Here is a 21,015-nt window from a genome sequence, read left to right on the forward strand (position 1 = left end):
GCAGAGCTGGGGCAAGGGATCAGGTACATCTCCAGCTGAGATAACTCCCTGGACTTAGCTGGGGACAGCTGGAGATGGATGGTTTGGTTCGCTGGTTCATCCGTCATTACCCCCAGGAAATCTCTGTAGGGAGAATGTGAAGCTGACGGGAAGAGAGAATGAGAGACTGGGGGACAAGGAGGAAGAAAAAGAAAGGGGTCCGGGAGAAACAAGAGAATGAGGCGGGTGCGAGGGGAAAAAGGGAGAGAGATAAGATCTAAAATGAGAAGGGGAGGGGGCAATGAAAGAGAGAGAGTAGAGGGAGGGTGCGTGAATGTGAGAGAGAGAGAGAGAGAGGCGGGCGGGGGTGTGTGTGCGGGGGGGAGGGTGTTGTTGAACACAGGAGCCAAGGGGCGGGACTCTGTCCTTGAACGGAGAACGCCTGGCGTGTGAAGTTCTCGGACTTCCCTGGCTTGTGTGCGTGGGGGATTTTGGTGCCCAGCCTCTCCTGACAGCCGCTTTGCGGCAGCTCCAAGTTCCTGGAGCCCAGCACGGCCGGGCGCTGCGTTGTGTCGCCTCCTTCTTCTCCCCCACGGCCTGCTGAGGGAGCCGGGAAAAGTGGCCCCCGCGGAATCCCTGAGCGCTCTGGGGCTCTCCGGCCCCTGCCGGGGGCTGCACCCTCTTCTCTGCGAGCTGGAGTTCGGGCCGCCGCCGCCGCCGCCTCCCTGCCCTGGCTGCAGCTCCGGGCCGCCAATGCAGGGAGCCCAGGAGGAGCGGGAAGGTACGAGGTGAGGTGCCAGCGCCTGGTTTCTCCTCAGGTTCTGCCCGGTTCCATGGGAGTTTCGGGAAGCTGGCTGGGAGCGGAGCTTTGCTTGGGGCTGGGGTGGGGATGCCGCTGCCTGCCGAGCGGTAAGGGACGGATCCTGCCGGGGAGATCGCGAGCGGCGCGTCTGGCCAGCCCGAAACAGCCGCGAACAGCAGAGACCGTGTGGTGAACTGGCCACATCTGCTTCGGAGAAAGCCCCCCGGAGGGATTCCCGCAGCGCCTCCCCTCACATGACACGGAGGGAAGGTTGAGTCATCTAGAGGTTAACGGGAGGATTCACACGAGCTTAGCCGAGGCTGCGGTACAGGGTAGGTTGGGTTGCCCCCCCCCCACACACCACAGCTCTTTCCCAGCCTGCTGACTGACAGGGGGCTTTAGTGTGTACGGCTTTAACTACACCCCTGTCTATCTAAAGCGGTACAACGATTGGTGGCTGTGTGTGCTCACTGCAGCGGGTTTTGAGGAAAACCACAACGGATTTTGCAGGATTCACATATCAGGCAGGGTTTGCCGGGTCAGGTTTACAGTACTAAAGATACCTAAGGGTAATAGGCGGGAAACGAATAGGACTCTACATTTTCAAAGCATTCTACAAACACTAACTAATTTATCCTTGTATTACACCGGAGAGAGGCAGAGAGGTGAAGTGACTTGCTCAAGGCTACAGAGTGAGTCAGTGGCAAATCCAGAATTACACTATAGTGGCCCGATTCTTCTGGCACATGTGTTACTCCGTTAATTGCTTATTTCACAGTCCTGCAAACAGGCTGGGGTTTTCAAAGGAGTTCAAGGGAGTTAAGCTGCTTTGCAAATTTCACTCTCTACAACGTGAGTAATTTTACTCACTCAGGTAGTCCCGTTGCATATGTCTGCACACTGCAGCTTGGAGCCAGCCTCCCCGCCTGCGTAGACAGATTTGTGCTAGTGCACTGAAAGTAACAGGGCTGCAAGGTCCACACTAGCAGAGGAGTGGGCTAGCCACCCAACCCTCTAGGTCTGTGTTTGGGTGATTAGCTTGCACCTCCCAGGGTGCAGCAACTCCACGCTGCTATTTTTAGCATGCTAGTTTGAGTACTGCCAGTGCCGGTGTGCCTATCTGGGCTGGGAGGCTGGCTCCCAGCTGCAGTGTGGACATACCCATTGAGTTCAAAGTCACTCTGTGAAAGTATCTGTAGGATGGGGACTTTACACTGATATAAGTGGAAGAAGAATCAAACCTAAGGAACTTCTGATTGTCAGTCCTGTACCTCAGTCTCTACACAATGCTGCCTCAAGTTTTGTAAAATTGACATACCAAGAAGATGAAAGAGCACACCCTGTTTGTGTAATTACACAGGATTCTGAAATTAAACACAGCAGATTATGTATAGACTTCAAAACAGAGCTAGTGTTAATTAACCTGTAATAGATAGTTGTGTGAATTAACTTTAATGTTTTTGAAGTTCTTTGAAGAGGAAAACCACTATGCACAGTAAGTGTGAAATATTGCTAAATTCTTACTCTCTGCCAGTGGCATTCCATGGAATGTTGGCACTTCAACAGGGACACCTTTGTGATGTGGGAATGGCTATGGATCTAATTTAATGTGAGTGTGAGGGGCTATTTTACCCCAAAGAATTTGGTTTTATGAGGTGGTATGTTTATTTTTCGCCATACTACTAAAAATTTGTGAACATGTATAAGCATGCTTTTATATTTGTATGTAGATACTTTCTCATCTATACATAAGGCCATATGCACTCTTTTGCAGTAAAAAGGTAGAGAACGTTCTTTGATCTTCAAACATTTGTTACGGAATTGAGCTACTTAGGACCCCAATTCTGCAGCTTGTGTAGGATTCCACTTGCATGAAACTGTAGTAACTATTAATGGCTATGGATAACAAACTCATTGCAGAGATCATAAAACTAGATACTGTGTGGGGAAGTGGGGAAGTATGGAGCAGTGAGCTGCTTCACACATGGTAGAATCTGCAGTAAAGACCGCAGTGTATGGAAATGTATAGAAAATTTTCAGGTTTCTTGTAATCTGAGGTAAAGACAGCCACCACTGCTTAGCTATCCGTATAAATGTTTATAAATGTTTTGTTGTTTTCTGTAGTTTGTTACTTCAGGTCTTGAGCAGAAATCCCTATTAATTTCCAAGAGGAGTTGTGCTTTAAAAATCAATGATACAACAAGAGGTTGTGACTTGCCACGGTAGCACATGTACTGTAGTATTTTCGGCCTCACTCCTCATGGACTTTCTCAAACTTCAGTTCCGTTTTTGGATTTTGCAGTTCTTCTCCCTGGGATCATTGTTGTGCTATTAGTTGGTCTTGTAGTATTTGTGCATAGAATCTGGAGTGAGGTGTTCTGTAGGGATTTTCTTGCTTTTTCAGCAGGTAATCTATGGAAATGCATGGATCATAATTAGGATCTACAGTAGAACCTCACAGTACAAACACCAGAGTTATTAACTGACCAGTCAACCACACACCTCATCTGGAACCAGAAGTACACAATCAGGCAGCAACACACACACACACACACACACACTAGAGTACAGTACTGTGTTAAATGTAAACCACTAAAAAAAAAAAAGAGAGAGCAGCATTTTTCTTTTGCATATAAAGTTTCAAAGCTATATTAAGTCAATGTTTAGTTGTAAACTTTTGAAAGAGCAACCATAACATTTTGTTCAGAGTTATGAACATTTCAGAGTTACAAACTCCCTTCCTGAGGTGTTCATAACTCTGAGGTTCTATTGTATTTTGTTTTTGTCATTAATGAGTTGAAGTGAATGAAAGCTGCAGAAGCTCAGCAACTTTTTGCCTAAATTTGGATTTAGAAGTTAACTTTTGTCTTCCAGATAGGAATATTTAGATTTTAGGAGTGTGTGGTTTTGCATAGAGATGGGTTCAAACTCAACTGCTGGACCTGAATACTTAAACTATGTGAGAGTTTGCACCTAAACTTTGAAGCTCTGATTCTCCTCTTGATTTTTGTTAACTGGTATATTTAGTGAGTGACTAAAAGTAAAACAGTACCATCATGTGCTACAAATCTCTCAAACAAGATATTTTAAGTATGTTTTGCATCTACTTTTCTGAGGCTGTTATGAACCTGATTGTTTATAAATGTGCCTTCTTTGTGGTTGCACTAAGCATTGCTTCAGTCAATTTATTCAGATCTTTTTAAGTATGACTTTTTTGGAAGATATAAGGTGTATGTGTATATATACACACCCTAAACAATTTCATCAACAATGTAGATGTTAACCTGTTTGCTGTGAACCAGCTGTTCCTTTCCTATATGGTACTGGTATTCCATAAAACTTAGTTGTTTTTAAGGAGATTTACCAGGTATACTACACAGCACTGCCTGAAATATGGTTCATGCACCTAATCCCTGTGAGTTTAAAGACATCCAATTCAGTGTTGGAACCACATTCTCTTCTTAATTTGCCCAACTGAGCCCAGGTACTTCAAGGTCTGAGATTTGTGTGAGAGTTGTTTTGTATAAGATCTCTCTCTCTCTCTCAGACAATGTCTCTCCACACACACCTAGGAATAAATGGTGTAAATGAGAAGTTTTAACTGGTTGTTGGGGCTTATTCCAAGTCTTCAGCTTATTCAGCTTGATATTCAATAATACTAAATTTATTGTCTGTATTTTAAGTTCCTAAAAGTTTCTGTTAGGTTCAAGAAGCTTGTAATTATTTTGAGTACTACATGTGATAACCTCTGTCCCATTAGTACGAACATTATAATAAATACACTTAGAATCCTTTTGAAGTTTTCTGTGTGCACTGAGTTATATTGCAAGCAGCTTAAATTCAGTTAAATCTCACATTCCTTCCTAACAATAATTCCATATGAATTGCCATTTTTTCACTTATAATACATAAGGATGATTGGCAGAGGGATCCTCTTAATAGGAGACTTCAAAGAATTTTGTGGGTTTAAGTCAATTCCTTTAACATTATTTTAAACTAGCTTTTTTTGTGTTTAATTTTCTAGGTCTCTTTATTTAAATTTTTAACCAGAATCTATCTCGGAGGAAGTGAGGCTGTGCAATTGCTTCCTTGCAGCTATTTTTATCAATAGAAAAGATTTCGATTGAAAGGAGGTTAGTTTCTGTGAACCTGTATGGTGTTTTTTCCTGAAATCATGTTCCTCAAGTTTTGAATGGTGTTTTGGAGTTTTAATTGCTTGACTTCCATGAAAGTCTGTGGCAAGCAAGCTAAAACACTGCACAAGACTAAAAGTTTGAACTGATATACTATATAGAGTTATTACATTGTACTATGTTAGTCATCAAATATAGGACTTTATAAATATGCTCTAATAATCTGTGACTAACAAATATCTCATACACATTCGTTGAAGTAGCCATAGCTCCAAAGTAGCTATTACGAAGTAAACATCTCTATACAAAATGTGTATTATCGGGGGGTGGGGTTAAAGCAGTGCACAGGAGCTTCATGTAAGTGGTGTGCTTTAAACCATGGAAATGTAAACAATGTACTTGAATTTCCAGAGGTGCCTTTATTAGGTCCTGGTCAAATTACAGGTGCTCAACACTGTTCAGGATTAAGCTGTAAGAGTTGAGATGCTTGACATCTGAGTATCAGGCCCTTAATGCCTAAACAAAAGGACATGTTTTAATTGTTTTTATTATTTCTCCCTAATCACCTAACTAAGGCGTGGCTACACATAGTTTCTGTACTGTTTATAATTATTTCAGACAGTGGAGTGATTTTTTTTTAACTGAAATAGTTATTCTAGTATAGCTTATTCCCCTTTCAGTATGGGAATAATTATACTGGTATAACTGCACCCATGCTGGACTTTGTACTGGTATAGCTAATATGGAACAGATTGAGTCACTTACCATGTCAGGCTCCAATACTGGAAGCTGCTCTCCATAGGTATGGTGTGTTCTCTCTTGCTCTCTCTTCCCGCCCCCAGCCCCCATGTGTGGAGCACCTGCAGGATTGGGGGTCTCAAAGGCTACAGATTGAAGATAATTCTAGGATCATGTACTTTCCTTTTACCCTTTATATGTGAATCTGTTAAACACCCTATCAGAAAACTAAACATGCAAAAGGACACTTGGCAAGACATATTGAACCATGTGCCCTATAGCACCCTGCTCTGGCACAGGGAGTTTGAGATAATAGCCCTAATTTTTTAAGGATTTTTTTTTTAGGAAGTAGGCCAGAGGAATCATAATTTAGAGTTAAGTAGAAAATTCCATTTTTATTTTTAAAGGCAGGTGAAACTCAGCATTATGTAGGTGTCTGGATTTTGTCTTTTCATTTTCATTCTTGTGCAGTGTATTTCTGCTGAGTGTAAAGCAGGGATCGGCAACCTTTGGCATGCAGCCCGCCAGGGTAAGCCGCCTGGCGGGCAGGGCCAGTTTGTTTACTTGCCGTGTCCGCAGGTTCAGCTGATTGCGGCTCCCATTGGCCGGGGTTTGCCATTCCAGGCCAATGGAGGCTACTGGAAGTGGCGGCCAGCACAACCCTTGGCCTGCGCTGCTTCCCGAAGCCCCCATTGGCCTGGAATGGCGAACCGCGGCCAGTGGGAGCCGCGATCGGCCGAACCTGCGCATGCAGCAGGTAAACAAACTGGTCCTGCGTCCTGCCCACCAGCAGGTTTATTCTGGCGGGCCACGTGCCAAAGGTTGCCGATCCCTGGTGTAAACCATTTTTGCATTTGAGATGTTGGAAGCAAGACATAAAGAGGTAGCATGGGGAGCAGCAGTTTTTTGGATGTGCACCATCTTGTGATTAGGCATACTGGTGATTGTGTGTATATCTGCTTTCACTTCTTCTCTAAAAATGTTTTACTTAAATGTTGCCTGCATTAAATCAAGACATTTAATTTGCTTGATCAAAACATAATTGTGCTTTGTTGGAAGTTTCTCTAGAGTTCCAGAGGATGCTTATTTTTTGCACCTTCATAATTTTTCCTTTTTAAAAATTACTTGAAACCACCAAAAAGCCCATTTGACTTAATATACTCCTCAGAAGTGACTCTGGTATTCTTTCCAAGGCAAATTTGCAGGATTTGTCCCCAGTACGATCTTAGAACAATATTTTTGAATAACACCTCAAATGCTTTGCTTTCAAGTTTGGTGTTTTGAGGAGGATAGAGTTAAATTCCTCTCACATGTTACTAACTGTATGAGTCACTAGAATTGGTAACAGAAATAATTCTCATAATCTTTGGAAAGAACCTTTCAACACTGTTTTGCTGTGTAGTATCGACTTAGAAGACACAAAGGCAGTGTCTTTAATATAAAAGTAGAACTGTGTGTACTTGAGATCATCAACAACCATATTAACTTGAACCAGAAGAACAAAATCAGCAGAGCTTCTTACACCCATATGACTTCTAAGATTTCAGCCAAAATCAAGACAGTAACAGGTCAGTACTAAGGGCCGGATTGTGCCATTTAAGTTTTGGTGGTTTGGAGGTGAGGAGAGGCAGAATCAACAGTTTAAATTACTGGGCAAGTGTTCGTGTATATCAGTGGTACTATATGGCCCTTTTATTTTGCCTCTCTTCTAACACTAGAAAAAATAAACACAGACCTGTTCAGTCATTCCACTTGCCACAGAATGACAGGTGAGACTTAATGGGAACAAATTCACTGGAATTAAATATCTTTGATTGCTATTAAACTTAAGTTATAACAGCAAAAGTGTTCTGTGCTTAAGAATGTATTAACTCTTATTCATAAATTATAAAGCCAGAAGTGTCCACTGTGATCCTCTAGTCTGCCTTCCAGTGTAACATACACCATAGAATTTCCCTGAATTAATTCCTGTATGAACTAGAGGATACATCTTGTATGATAAAAGGTTTCAATTAATTCAACTCCTGGCCTCTTAAATTGGGGCTTAAGAAAGATTGTTTGGATTTGTTTTCTAACACTGTTTTTGTGGCTAATTAGATATGAGAGAACATTTGTGTGTGCGTGGGCTCACGTGTGTGGGTGAGATTACTGAGAAGGACACAGAGTACTGAAACACTTGAGTGAGTTTGTTTTTTTTACGGGATAAACTACTAAAGTTACTTTCGTCTACAGAGAGGACTCCCTTCCCCTCCCTCCTGCCCTATTAAAATCACTTCAATGTTTTGCTTTCCTTTGGTTTTTCAACAAACAAACAAAAAGTAGTAGTTTGCCAGGCTGATCAATGTAGTAATGTCATACCCTTTTGTCCTCTATTTCACCAATGTAAATTACTGCAAAACTGACTAATGGCTCCTTCCAGGAGACAGGATTGCGGGTTAGATGAACCAATGGTATCAGCCATTCTGTAATTCCTATTTTCATAAAGCTACCCCTTTTTTGGAAATACAACTGTCTGGAAAGAATATGCATTTACATTTTTTTGTGGGGGTGAATGAGCATACTCACTTCTGCTTTCATTGAAATGAGTTGAGTATCAGACTGGACCCTTCAAGGGCATTTAGTAACTGAAAGTTGACTCCAGTCTTTAGAACAGGTGCAACACTGGCATCAGCACTAAAATTTTTCCCATCAACTTGCTTTAATTTTATTCTAGGATGTTTTGTAATGTATTTGGTTGGGTTTGTTCTTTTGTGGTTTCTGATCACTGGAAAAAGAAGTAGGTGCTCAGAACTAAAGGATTAAGCCCACTCAGAACTATATTGCAAACTAGTGATTCTTCTGCTGCATTAAAGAATACCATGTTAATGGTTCTGGATTCAGTATGGTACAAATTTGCATTGTTCCCCATTGCCTCCTGCTTTAAATTCCTTTGTGCAAAGACTAACAGCAGCATTCATGGTCTTCCAAGGGTGTCTGGTTTCCAAGCATTTTTTTCCCTCTTACCTGCTCAGGGGTTCTCAGCCAGGGGTACACAGAGCCCTGGGGGTACTCAAAGGTCTTCCAGGGGGTACTCAACTCATCTAGATCAGTTTCTCAACCTGGAGGTTGCGATCCCCAGGGAGGGTTGGGGGACAGATTTAGGGGGATTGCAAGTTCAGGGCCAGCATTTGGGGTGGCAAACAGGGCAATTGCCTGGGTCCCCATGCCACAAGGGGGCCCCACAAAGCTAAGTTACATACTTCAGCTCCGAGCAGCAGGGCTCAGGCTTCAGCCCCGCCGCCAGGAGCTCCGGCTTCAGACAAGGCTCACACTGAAATGTAAGTACAATATTTATATTTCAGTTAATCTGTTTTATAATTATATGGTAAAAATGAGAAAGTAAGCACATGTTCAGTAACAATGTGCTGTGACCCTTTTTTGCATTTTTATGTCTGATTTTGTAAGCAAGTAGTTTGTAAGTGAGGTGAAACTTGGGGTACACAAGATAAATCAGACTCCTGAAAGGGGTACAGTAATTTGGAAAGGTTGAGAACCACTGTGATAGCCATCCGAACCACCATTAGCAGTGGGATGGGGTTCTATAGTCCTTGATGTAATGGTCCTATGGCCCACAATTTTAGGGTCCTGCCCCTTTCAAAACTTGGACTGTTCCAATGCAATTGCCAAAAACAGAGCCTAGCACATGGTATTTTTTTTATAAAATGGGCACTGGTTCACTAGGAACTGGATTGGAACATAAGCTCATTTCACATACAGGTGTCAGATAGTGAATGACAGATTGTTACCACCAACCTGGGATGGATCTGAAGTGATGTTGACAGGTGAGTGAAAGGCTCTATATGCCATATATAATCCTCTGAGCCACCTACTTTCATCTGCTTGTTTACATTTTCAGGTTTCAGAGTAGAAGCCATGTTAGTCTGTATCCGCAAAAAGAACAGGAGTACTTGTGGCACCTTAGAGACTAACAAATTTATTTCAGCATGAGCCTTCCTGTTGGTATGCATACTTCCACCTTTGCATGTTCTCTGTATGTATAAATATCTCCTGTCTGTGTGTTCCATTCTATGCATCCGAAGAAGTGAACTGTAGCTCATGGAAGCTCATGCTGAAATAAATTTGTTAGTCTCTAAGGTGCCACAAGTACTCCTGTTCTTTTACATTTTCAGTACATTATGATTATCTTGCCTTCTGAGCGTACCTTTGTATGTATACTTGTGAGGTCTGACATGGGGGAGAGGATAAAGTACATTTAAGGTATGTATTTTTAAAAAGTCCTCATGCAAGTTCTTTGGAGCATTAGGCACACATTTCAAAAGCAAAATGAAAGCCATTGCAGGTCAGCTTCAAGGAGCTAACTAATGGCATTCTGCATTTGTTGCACTGTGGTCAAAAACTATTTGGAATAACTATAATGCATGAGGGGGGAAAAGTCCACAATCTACTGGTTTGCTCTGAAGTGATTATGCAATGTGAAATTTCCTAGAATTTCCTGTTACTTGAGGGATTTTTCTACCCACTACAGATGTAGGAGTTTTTTTCAATTCTCATTCTAATTTATCTTAAGTATGTTGTTGGAAGGACCTCTTTTTCTTTTTATTAAGTTATGCCAAGTGTCTTAGTGGTATAAACATGTCTGGCAATTGCTGCATAGTATCTGAAAATTGTTGATTTAAAGTTTGCAGAAGGGATTGTTTGCAGCACTTGCTGCTGAAGCAGCGTCATTATTTAATTACATACACTTAAAATCTGTGCTTTAACATGCTATTTGCTTAAGGCAATGTGCTGGTTAGAAGCTGTTCTGCCTGTTATGTGTGTAAATGAGAGATTTTCCGGAAAGCAGCAGAGCTGTAACCATTTGTGTTCAATGAAAAATACAGAATGCTGTACATCTAGTAAAGGGTTGATAACCTGCCTTTATGGATGTTAGGGCTCTTCTCTGAAAGAACAAGGAGCAGCAGTTAGTAACCTTCTCCCTACCCTCTCTGATTTTTCACTGTGGTAGAGGTAAATTATTTTATTTATTTATTTTTTCATTACTCCTCTGACACTGTCGATACTGGGGTTTACAATAAAACCCTCAAAGATTTCCCACAGTTCCTTTGTCAGACAGAAATGCACAAGATAATTTTCAGTAAACTGAGGCATTTTGCTGGACAGTAGGGGAGGGAGGAGCACAAGGGACTGTTGGGTAATTTTAATGGAAAGTTAATAATTGTGAGTAGAGATCTTTAGTGTTGCACCAAATTCACGGTTGGCCTATTCATGAAGGCTTTATTCTGCTGGAGTTTTGCCTAACTAAGGGGTGAAGGAAAAAGTGATAATTTGAGCTTTAGGGGTCAAATGCTGGTCCCCTGCCTTTTTTTTTTTTTTTAAAGACCAAAATGATGGACTTGGTGTAGGGGAATCCTATGCTGGGAATGCAGAAAATAGATTATCCTCATTTCTACTTTTGCCAATCTGGTGGCAATGAAACATGGGCTAACTTGATGACCATGACCTGTTTGCAACTCTTGTGTAATTTTTGGACCTTCTGATCACTCCCCTATCATCAGTCTTGCACTGGTGTCCTGTGCAGACTTTTTGTGGCCTGGTATCCCCTCCCTACCAGTAAAACTGTTTGTGTAGTTCTATGGTATTGTTGAACTAATTTAATGGATACCTAAGAAAAGTTGATCAGGGAGCTACATTCACCTAGACTAAAATCCAGTGTTATGCATAAAAAATAAATAAATTTTATTTTATTTTGAAGTGCTTTTGTTAGAAGGGAGCTCTTATTTAGTGATGAGCAGTACTGCTAATCTGAGTGTAGGCTTGTTTGGAAATCTCAAAGACTACGTTGACTCTTTATTAGGTGCCTGTAAGGAAATATTATTTACATCTTTATCTGATTAGAGTCTCTCTCAGTAATAGTCAGGTATACAGTCTAGGAAAGATTGAGATTCTTTTTGCAGTGCCACTAACCTATTTCAAATGCAAACCAATACACTTGGGCTGTGGGGAGAGAGAGAGAGAAGCAGGATTCTTCCCAAAAAACCCCCACACATGGGCAAGAAAGAAACTCCTGCTTCTGGTGTAGTGTTGCCACTTTCCTAATGGCTGGTAACCGGACTCCTGAGGCCGCTGCTCTGCCTCTTCCTCCCAGATCAAAATAACTGGACATCAGGGCTTGTTAAATAGCGCCTGAACTGTCTGGTGAAAACTGCATGGGTGGCACCCTATTCTGGTGCTGTGATAGACTGCAGGTGTTATTTTTGACTTCAAGTGCACATCAGTAGTATACTTGCAGGTGTGAAGCTTCCTTGCAAGTTTAAATGAGAAATGTATACAAATCTGGAGAAACAATAATTTTTGTTTGTAACACTTCTAGTTGCACAATACTATAGAGATTAACCTGCCATGCTGATCAACAATGTCACTTTGAGGAATGAGATTGCAATGCTCTTATATTCCATGAGAAAACAAAATACCACGATGTAAGAAAATTGCGTTCTTACATGCTAGTGTTTTGTGTGTAAATGTGCATATACAGGGTGAAGAATATTTGCTTTTGTTTGGGGTAAGGATTGTGCAAAACTTGATGATATAGTAATTGCATAACTGTGTCCTATTCATTAATGTAGAGGATGAATTTAGTTTTCATTTCTTGAAGCTGAACTGTGGCGCTCAAATGAATGAATTGCTAGTGCAAAGATATAATCAAATATATAAATTTAATGTGCTGTACTATGTTATGTTTCATGGCATACACACGGAGAAGTTAGATAAAAACATATAATATTCCTGCTAGAAGGCTGCAGTGTGACACTGCTTTATTTCTTAGAGTTCAGAATGATAACACAGAAGAACCCCTAAAGAGAGAGAGAAAGCAGCTTCCTAAAACAGAAAGGCACATTTCACCCCACTATACTTTAGGCTGGTTGCCTCCAAACTGACTGTATCTATTCTGATTGTATACTTTCCTATAGAACCCTCTTCCCTGTAAGCAGGTCCAGGATATCCCTAAGTAATTAAAGTGATAGCCCCACAATTTTTAACACAGATTTCTATACACCACCCACTAGAATTCCTACACAATACACTAGCTGTCATAAGGTTCAATGCACAAAATGAGGGTGAGGAACAGGTTACCCCTTGGGTTGAGTCTTTTAAATTAATATTCATTGACTGACTTTGGCAAATAGCTCCAGATTATTAGGAAGAGGGTTGGTAGATTTATTTTTTCCCTCTTCAGGCTTTAGCATGCACAGTACAGTATCTGTGCTTTATACTTTAAGTTCAAACAAGAGTTGGACATGGATATTGGGACACTTGTGGGTAGCCTGTTTTTCGTGCTGGACTATTCTTATAGTGTTTCTTGAATTAATTTGTAAGATGTTATCACTGGAAAACTATTTCTGATGATAATGTCTGTATTTCAGTCTTGTAACACAATATTGTGTTACATCTGTGAACAAAATCTTGCGTTAATGGTTTTATCTTTAATTCTGTATAGGTCACTTAAACATATACTGTATCTTTTGATGGTGTATACATTTTCTCTGAACAACAGCACAGGTTATAATTGTATATTAGAATTTAGTCCCGGTCTAAGACACACATGCTAAAGCAATTCTAAGAGTTTTGTGCTCACTGATTCACTTCAAGGAAAAACATTTCATAGGTTTTGATTTGACCAAAATTTGAATGTTTAGGTTTAACTGTTCTGAAACATTTCATTTAGAATTTGCTTAGCAAAACATTACACCGCATTTTCCTATTGTGTCATATTTCCTTAAGGGTTCTATAGTTCTGGCCCTTCTCTCCTCTGGCCTGGGCTCCCTGGAGGATATCTACCGTGAGACAACATTTTCTCTGACAGAGCTGTGTGGTACATCATGGGAGACATGTGACTTTGGGAGCATTATGGGAGATGTAGTCCAGTGAGGAGAAAATGGGGTGTGTCAGACTCCCAAACTACAACTCCCATAAGGGAATGCATCACAATGGGAAAACACCGTTGAAGATTGAAATGAGTCAAAATGAAGGGTTTCGGGTCATTTCAACAAACCAAAACCAGACATTTTGATTGTGGGAATGTCAATTTTAATTTTTTAAAAATTTCCATTCAGCAGAAAGATTTGAAATGTCAACTTTTCATCCCAATTTGGGGGAAAAAAACAAGTATTGGAATTTCCTATGGGGATTTTGCCCAGCTCTAGTAAAATGAGCAGATGAGAACTTGTGAATAAATACATCAACTTTTTGGGCAAGTGGTGGGTGTGTGCAAATCAAAGCTATCTCTAAGTATTAATTAACTTGTATATTTCTGTCTTTAGCCAATATTTAAGTGAGCTCAGCTTGAATAATTATGCAAAGAATTGGACATAAACATTAATTTTCCTTCAAGGAGCATCCTGTAGGTGCTCCACTTCAGGTGAATGTGCATCCCTGCTCCTTCAATCAGAGAGTTTCAGCAGCAGTGCTCATCTGTGTCGCACATGCACTATCTCTATCTCATGCTGTTGTCAGTGCCTATCTAGCACTTGCAACCCGACCTCCCCCTCAGTTCCTTCTCAGCCGTCCTTGGCCTGAGACAGAGCTCCCAGCAGTGCGAAAACAGATACTATTCTTTGAGCGTAGAAGAGTTTCTTCTTAGAATACTTTTTAATAGATTAGATTCGGTTACTTACCTTTTCTTTCCCCATTAATTTTCAGTTTAAATTGTTTTTTTCTTTTTATACCTCTGTTTCTACCCATTAGAATAGTACTGACCACACCGTGACTGAGTACATACAAGGCACCAGGATCCTCCAGTACCACATGTACCACAACGACCACTGACCCCAAGTGGACAGACTCAGAGTTGAGAGGCAAACAAATGCCCTCCTCCTCTGCTCTGGCACTGATGGAGCCGGACGTGGCACTAAAGTACTCCCCACAGCCTATGGTGCCACCACCTGTTCCAGTAGCGCAGAGCACTCAGAGGTCAGCACTGACACCCATGCCTGCAACAGCATTGTTGACACTGACCACTTTGGTGCCAAAACTACCGATACCACACGATTTCCTACATGTCTCTTCAACGCCGCAGTCTTCGCTCTTCGATACCTATGTCTCTCTGGCCATACAGTGTTACTTACACACACACACACACACACACACACACACACAGCTCTGAAGCCCCTTCCATCCATTGAGGGGCACTGCTCAACAGTCACCTGAAGTGGACCATCCACAGGGACATTCCTCAAAGAAGAAGAGAAGGTTACTCATCCTGTACAGTAACTGAGGTTCTTCGAGATGGGTGGCCCTGTGGGTGCTCCACTACTCTTTCTCCTCCCATCTACTTCAGAGTTAAATTTCTGGACTCTATGGTAGAGAAGGAACTGAGAGGGGGGGTCGGGGCATGTCTGCGCTGGATAGGCACTGACAACGGTGAGAGACGGAGATAGCACATGCACGACTCGGACGAGCACGGCTGCTGAAACTCTCTGATTGAAAGCATGGGGGTGTGCATTCACCTGAAGTGTAGCACCCACAGGGACACCCACCTCAAAGAATAATTGTTCTTTCTGCCCTCAAAGAGGCTAGTCTTATTGTCTTCCCTTTACAATAAGGGCCCCTTCTGGGTCTCTCAGTAAAAGAAATAGGGTTCAAAAATGGCCTCTCCAGAGATTCTACCCCTTTCTACCACATGGGCCTGAAGGATCAGCATTTCCCTGGGAGGCCCCAACCTGGGATATCCCTAGGGTTCCCTTGATGAGATAGCGAGGTGAGGGAGCTGAACCTGTAGGTCCCTTACTGTATTCTCCAGTGCTGGCAGTGTCCATTGCCCTCCAACCACATCCAAAGAAGAGGCAGAGTGCAAGGAGGTGGCTAAGCTCTACAGCAGGGATGGGCAAACCTTTTGGCCCAAGAGCCACATCTGGGTATGGAAATTGTATGGTGGGCCATGAATGCTCACAAAATTGCGGGTTAGGGGGTGAGGACTCCAGCTGGGAGTGCGGGCTCTGGGGTGGGGTTGGGGATGAGGGGTTAGGGTGCAGGAGGGTGCTCCAGGCTGGAACCGAGGGGTTTGGAGGGCGGGAAGGGGATTGGGGCTGGGGCTGAGGCAGGGGGTGAGGCCCAGGAGGGGATCAGGGGTGCAGGCTTTGGGGAGCACTTACCTCAAGCAGCTCCCAGAAGCAGTGGCATGTCCCCCCTCCGGCTCCAATGTGGAGGCACAGCCAGGCGTCTCTGCCTGCTGCCCCATTGACAGGTGCCACCCCTGCAGTTCCCATTGGTCGTGGTTCCTGGCCAATGGGAGCTGCGGGGGCAGCACTTGGGGCGGGGGCAGCGTGCGGAATCCCCTGGCTGCCCCTTTGTGTAGGAGCCAGAGGGGGGGACATGCCCCGCTGTGTGCAGCTCCCGGAAGCAGCAGCAAGCCTCTAACCTCGCTCCCTGGCTGGAGCGGGGCAAGCCCCGGGCCCTGCTGCCTGGCGGGAACACGAGGCCAGATTAAAATGTCTGGAGGGCTGCATCTGGCCCTCAGGCCATAGTTTGCCCACCCCTGCTCTACAGTCAGGAGCGCGGCTGCTGGTGCAAGCTATAGGGCAAAGGCCCAATTTTCTATCCAGCATGCTACCCTTCTGGCATTCTTCCCCAAATGGAGATGGAGAAGGTGGAACAGCTTACCCCTGAAGCCAGCTATTCCATTCCTGCCTTCTTGGGGAAGTGTGTGTGTGTGTGTGTATAATATCCATCCATCCATCTATAGAAGTTGAGGTAACCCCACCAAGACTGTGTGTGTGTGTGTGAATACACTCTGCCTACAGTGCCAGCAGAGCTCCCCAGTAAGACACATCATTAAGGAGAGGGGCAGGTGAAGCAGGAGACGCAGACCTTTCCCTTTGCTTCTGGCTTTCTCGTCCTTGCTCACTCCCTGAAGCCTGCAGGTGCAGTGGATACCAGAAACATCTAGGAAGGGGAAAAGTAGCTGAGTTGACAGTGTCTCCAAAAGGAAAATGCAACCCTGGGACACAACTGGGAATGAGATAGTTACACTATAGTGCCCCAGTTGTTAGTCAGACATTTGAAATAAAGTTTGAAATTTTCCTCGTTAAAGCTCTGTGGCAAGGAGTTTAGCTGAGCCGCCTGCAGCTGTGTAGACAGATAATACTGGAGGAAACTTCTGGGGATGGGCCATTTCCGTGCTGCCAGTGACTGTCAGGTCTGGTTCTGCTTCAAGCTGGCGGAAGTACCCGTTGTAATGGATCTCTGGACCTTTTTATTTGAAGAAAGGAAAAACATTGTTTACCAGAAATTTTCCTAGTTTCTGGTGTCTTGCATTCTGGTTGTTTTAATTCATTAGTCTGCAGAAGACACTGATCTATGTCGTATTGCTGATGTAAATACTCTGAGCCTGAGAAATCTGTAGGCTGATTCTGATGAAATCCAGAGCTTGCTCAATACAAACAGGGTGATTCTGATGGCTGAAAATATCTGGTATTATTTTGTTTTGACTACCGTATTAAAAAAACAAACAAAAGAAACCCCAAAAGCAACCTTTGCAGAGAAGTTTCACATCACTACTGTGGATCGTATTTCATGATGCAATTAACTTACTCAATTTTGGGAGCCTTGATTTATACCTCTAATTAGCATGTGAAAAGTACAGACTTGGAGCAGATTAGGCCACATGTACCTTTCAAAAATGTTACAGTATGGAAACTATTACTGCCAGTACTTGAATATGTTTATGTTGTTTTATAGAATGACTTCAGGCCTCATTCCTGAATGTGGCACTTTATCAATTTGGGGCTGAAATCTGACCTTAAAAGTGATATAATTTAGTGAAGAAGATCCTCTACATTTTTAAACATTTAAAAAGTAAATGGATCCACCATTTTTCTGAGGCTCATCCTAAAGTAATATGTTAGCTTCAACTGCCGCTCTGCAGGAACATAACTAACATGCATAGCTGTGTGCATAATCCTGCTGACGTGAACTGTGCTGGCACACATTCAAAGAAATAAACAAAAGGCAATCAGTGTTGGCTTCTGCAGAACTAGCAACTCTGAACAACAATGGCTAAATCCTGTTCAATTTATTCATTCAAGTAGTCCCACTGATTAACTTGGAGATTACTCGAGTGAGGCAGGCAGAAATTGGTCTTAAAATGCTTGTCCAAAGTTTGATCTACTCTGTTTCTCTTGTATATATTTGCAAGTACATGAATTTGTGCACCTGTATTTTTTTTAATTACTTAATATTTTTTTATTTTTAGAAAAAAGATGAATGCCAGTAGCCCAGCACGCATAATGAGCAACCCTCCAATAATAAACCAGTGTGCCCGAGGAGGAATGGAGGAAAAAAAAGTTTGGTAAGTAAACGACCTTTAATTTTAATCTTTCAAGAGGTTAATAAACAATGACAGAAGTAATTTAAAAAATAATTAACAAGTACCGCGATGTTTTCCTCTCTTTCTAGTGTCTAACAATAAAACATGAAAAGGAGGGAAGGGTTTTATTTATTTTTATTTTATAGTGCAGGACTGGGTGTCTCATGGGTTTGGTAATGGAAGAGATAAGGTGAAATCCTGGCCTAACTGAAGTCGTTGGCCAAAATCCCCGACTCCAATAGGGCTAAGATTTCACACATGGAATCTTTCAACTTTGTCATAAACTTTAAATCCCACCCACATTGGTGGTAATGGAGAACTGAGCCACTTCACAGGTGACAGATATTCTGTGAAACAAGTCTGTGGTCTCACTGTAGTTTCTAGTGGGCTGGTACAGTAGAAGCCATTTAAAAAGTCAACATTTTCCAAAACTTACCAAAGAAATGTCTATTCTAAGTATAGGAGAAAACTGGTAACATCAATTAAGTGTTTACAAATGCTTACATTTTAATTAGAGCTGGGTGAATTTTTTGGACAAAACTTTTCTGGCTAAACTAGGCTGATTTGGGTCAACTGAAATATGTAAGAAATTTGGGTCAAATTGGCTGAATTGTTTCAGTTAGGAAAGGGAAGATCTGAACAAAATTGAAATGTTTTCCTTTTTTAACCTATTCAGAATGAAATGTTTCAATATTTCTATTTGAAACATCTTTTTATACTGTATTTTACTTACATCTTTAAAAAAAGGTTGAAATGAACAAAACATATTGTTACAAATTAAACATTTTTTTTCATTTTGGGTCATCATGAAGCTATTATTATTATTTTGGTTTGGTTTGTTGACTGAACCAAAACAAATCAATCATTTAAACAGCACTAATTGTAATGATGACCAAGGTTGCTTCATCAGTAAAACCACCACTGCATCTTACATTGCTGTTAGCACACTTATTGGCATTTACACCAGAGGGGCCAAGTTCTGAATGAGCATTGAGACTGAACTCTCCACTTGTTCATACAGCGTTTATTCCAGCTCCACTGAAGACAATGGGGGAGTCATTCTGTTGACTTCCCTTCCGTGTTATGTGCACACATTTATCTCACTGTTGGACTCCTGATTGAGCTAGGATATGCTGATGTTGCTCATTCATCATGAAGAAACAGAATAAACTCATGCCAGGAACATGTAACCTGCCTGCCAAGAGGACTAACTCACATCTAGCTTGTACGTAGAGAAGTATGGTTTCATGTATTATACTATTGAAACAAAAAATAATAGCAAACCATGTTGTATCCCCAACTGGACCTTTTGTCAAGGAGTTAGTGTTGACTAATAATATTTATTTCAATAAAATAAATATGTAAGAATCTTCTGTAAAATTAATTTAGCAGCCTGGATTGGTGTGGCTAAGATTCACCTCCTTTCCCTGTCCTCATTCTTGGAACACCCTCAAAACCATAGATGAAACTTCAAATTGTGTTGTGTGTATGTAACTTTTTTTTTTTAACCCACAGGGAAAACATTGAAACGATGCTGTTAATAGCTCATTGTTTCTGGCCACTTTTTTGTTTTGTTTTATCATGCTCCCAGTATTTGGGAACACCCTAACTATGTCCTTTCCCTTTTATTACAGAGATGAAGTAGGTGAGGTAATATCTTTTCTTGGATTAACTTGTGTTGGTGAAAGAGACAAGCTTTTGAGCTACACCAAGCTCTTCTTCAGGTCCTGATCTTATCTCTTTCACCAACACAAGTTGGCATAGGTGCTGACTCCATGATGCTCTGGGGCTGGAGCACCCTCTGGGGCTGGAGCACCCACAGGAAAAAAATCTTGGGTGTTGAGCATCTGCCAGGAGCCCCCAAATCAGCTCCCCCCCCCCCAGTACCTCCCACTGGTGGGCCCCACAGATCAGTGCCCATGCCTCCTGCCCGCTGCTATCAGCTGTTTCATGGTGTTCAGGAGGCTCGGGCGGGGGGGGGGGGGGGGAGAGGGGAGGAGCGAGGACCCGGCGCGCTTGGGGGAGTGGGTGGAACTGGGTGGGAAGAGGCAGGGTGGAGTGGGGGGTGGGAAGATGTGGATCGGGGATGGGAAGAAGCAGGGCAGGGCCTTGGGGGAGGGGTGCAGTGGGGGCAGGGTCTGGGGTGGGGCCTTGGGGAAGGAATGGGGCATGGGCAGAGCCGGGTGTCGAGCACCCCCCGGCATGTTGGAAAGTTGGCGCCTGTGCAAGTTGGTCCAATAACAGATATTATTTCACCCACCTTGTCTCTCTAATATCCTGAGACCAACATGGCTACAACAACACTACAAACAGCTGTCTCTTTTATGGCTGTCTACTTTTCCCTTAGTCTTGCAGAACCATATAATCTCTATACCTTTACCTCGCCCTGTCTTATCAAGTGTTAATGACTTTCTTCACTATCTGCTGCTATTTATTTGTAATTCACCACAGGGATGTGTGGAAAAGTAATGGATGTTACCAGTTAGTCTTATCTTACTGATATCTGGTCTTTTAAAATCCTCTGATTTATTGCCTGTCTATTCTTACGCATGATTTCTGCCATATGTGGTACAATTTTGCCATAGTTGCTAATATTTTTAGTTCTTCTCATCCTCCATTCAGTCTTCTTATCAAATCATCTGGGGCTCACAAGCAACTAGTCTCCCAGGGGCTGTAGTCCTGTGTGTGCATTTTTAAATTTTAGACTTCTTAAAAATAAAAATCTTAATTATCAGGTGATGAAACAGAAATCTCCTTTTGTATAGTTGTAAAAATACCTCTCAGGATTTGGGATGGGATAAAAATTCAGAATTCCAGATGTTTATCTGAAGCAATGGAGATCTGCGCAGAACCCATCTTTTCCCAACAGGTTTTCCTTTTCATTGCTTATAGTAATCATTATGGCCTAATCTTGAAAGGTGCCACTGAAGTCTAGGAAGCGAGGGATATTCAGCACTTTACAGGATCAGGCTGATACATATTAGAACTTTATATCCAAATGT

General features: G+C 42.4%; 1 protein-coding gene across 1 annotated transcript in view; it reads left to right on the forward strand.

Annotated features, from left to right (window-relative positions):
- The first annotated feature begins 2,106 nt into the window (after positions 1-2,106).
- Positions 2,107-21,015, forward strand: part of ARHGEF3 (Rho guanine nucleotide exchange factor 3) — a 267,306-nt gene continuing 248,397 nt past the window's right edge. Inside the window, exons 1-2 of the mRNA XM_045024310.1 lie at positions 2,107-2,276; positions 17,900-17,995. Coding sequence (XP_044880245.1) covers positions 2,236-2,276; positions 17,900-17,995 — 137 coding nt within the window. The 5' untranslated portion in view covers positions 2,107-2,235. The remainder of the gene's footprint in view (positions 2,277-17,899; positions 17,996-21,015) is intronic.

This window comes from Mauremys mutica, chromosome 7, assembly GCF_020497125.1.
Source record: "Mauremys mutica isolate MM-2020 ecotype Southern chromosome 7, ASM2049712v1, whole genome shotgun sequence".
Classification (NCBI taxonomy): Eukaryota; Metazoa; Chordata; order Testudines; family Geoemydidae; genus Mauremys; species Mauremys mutica.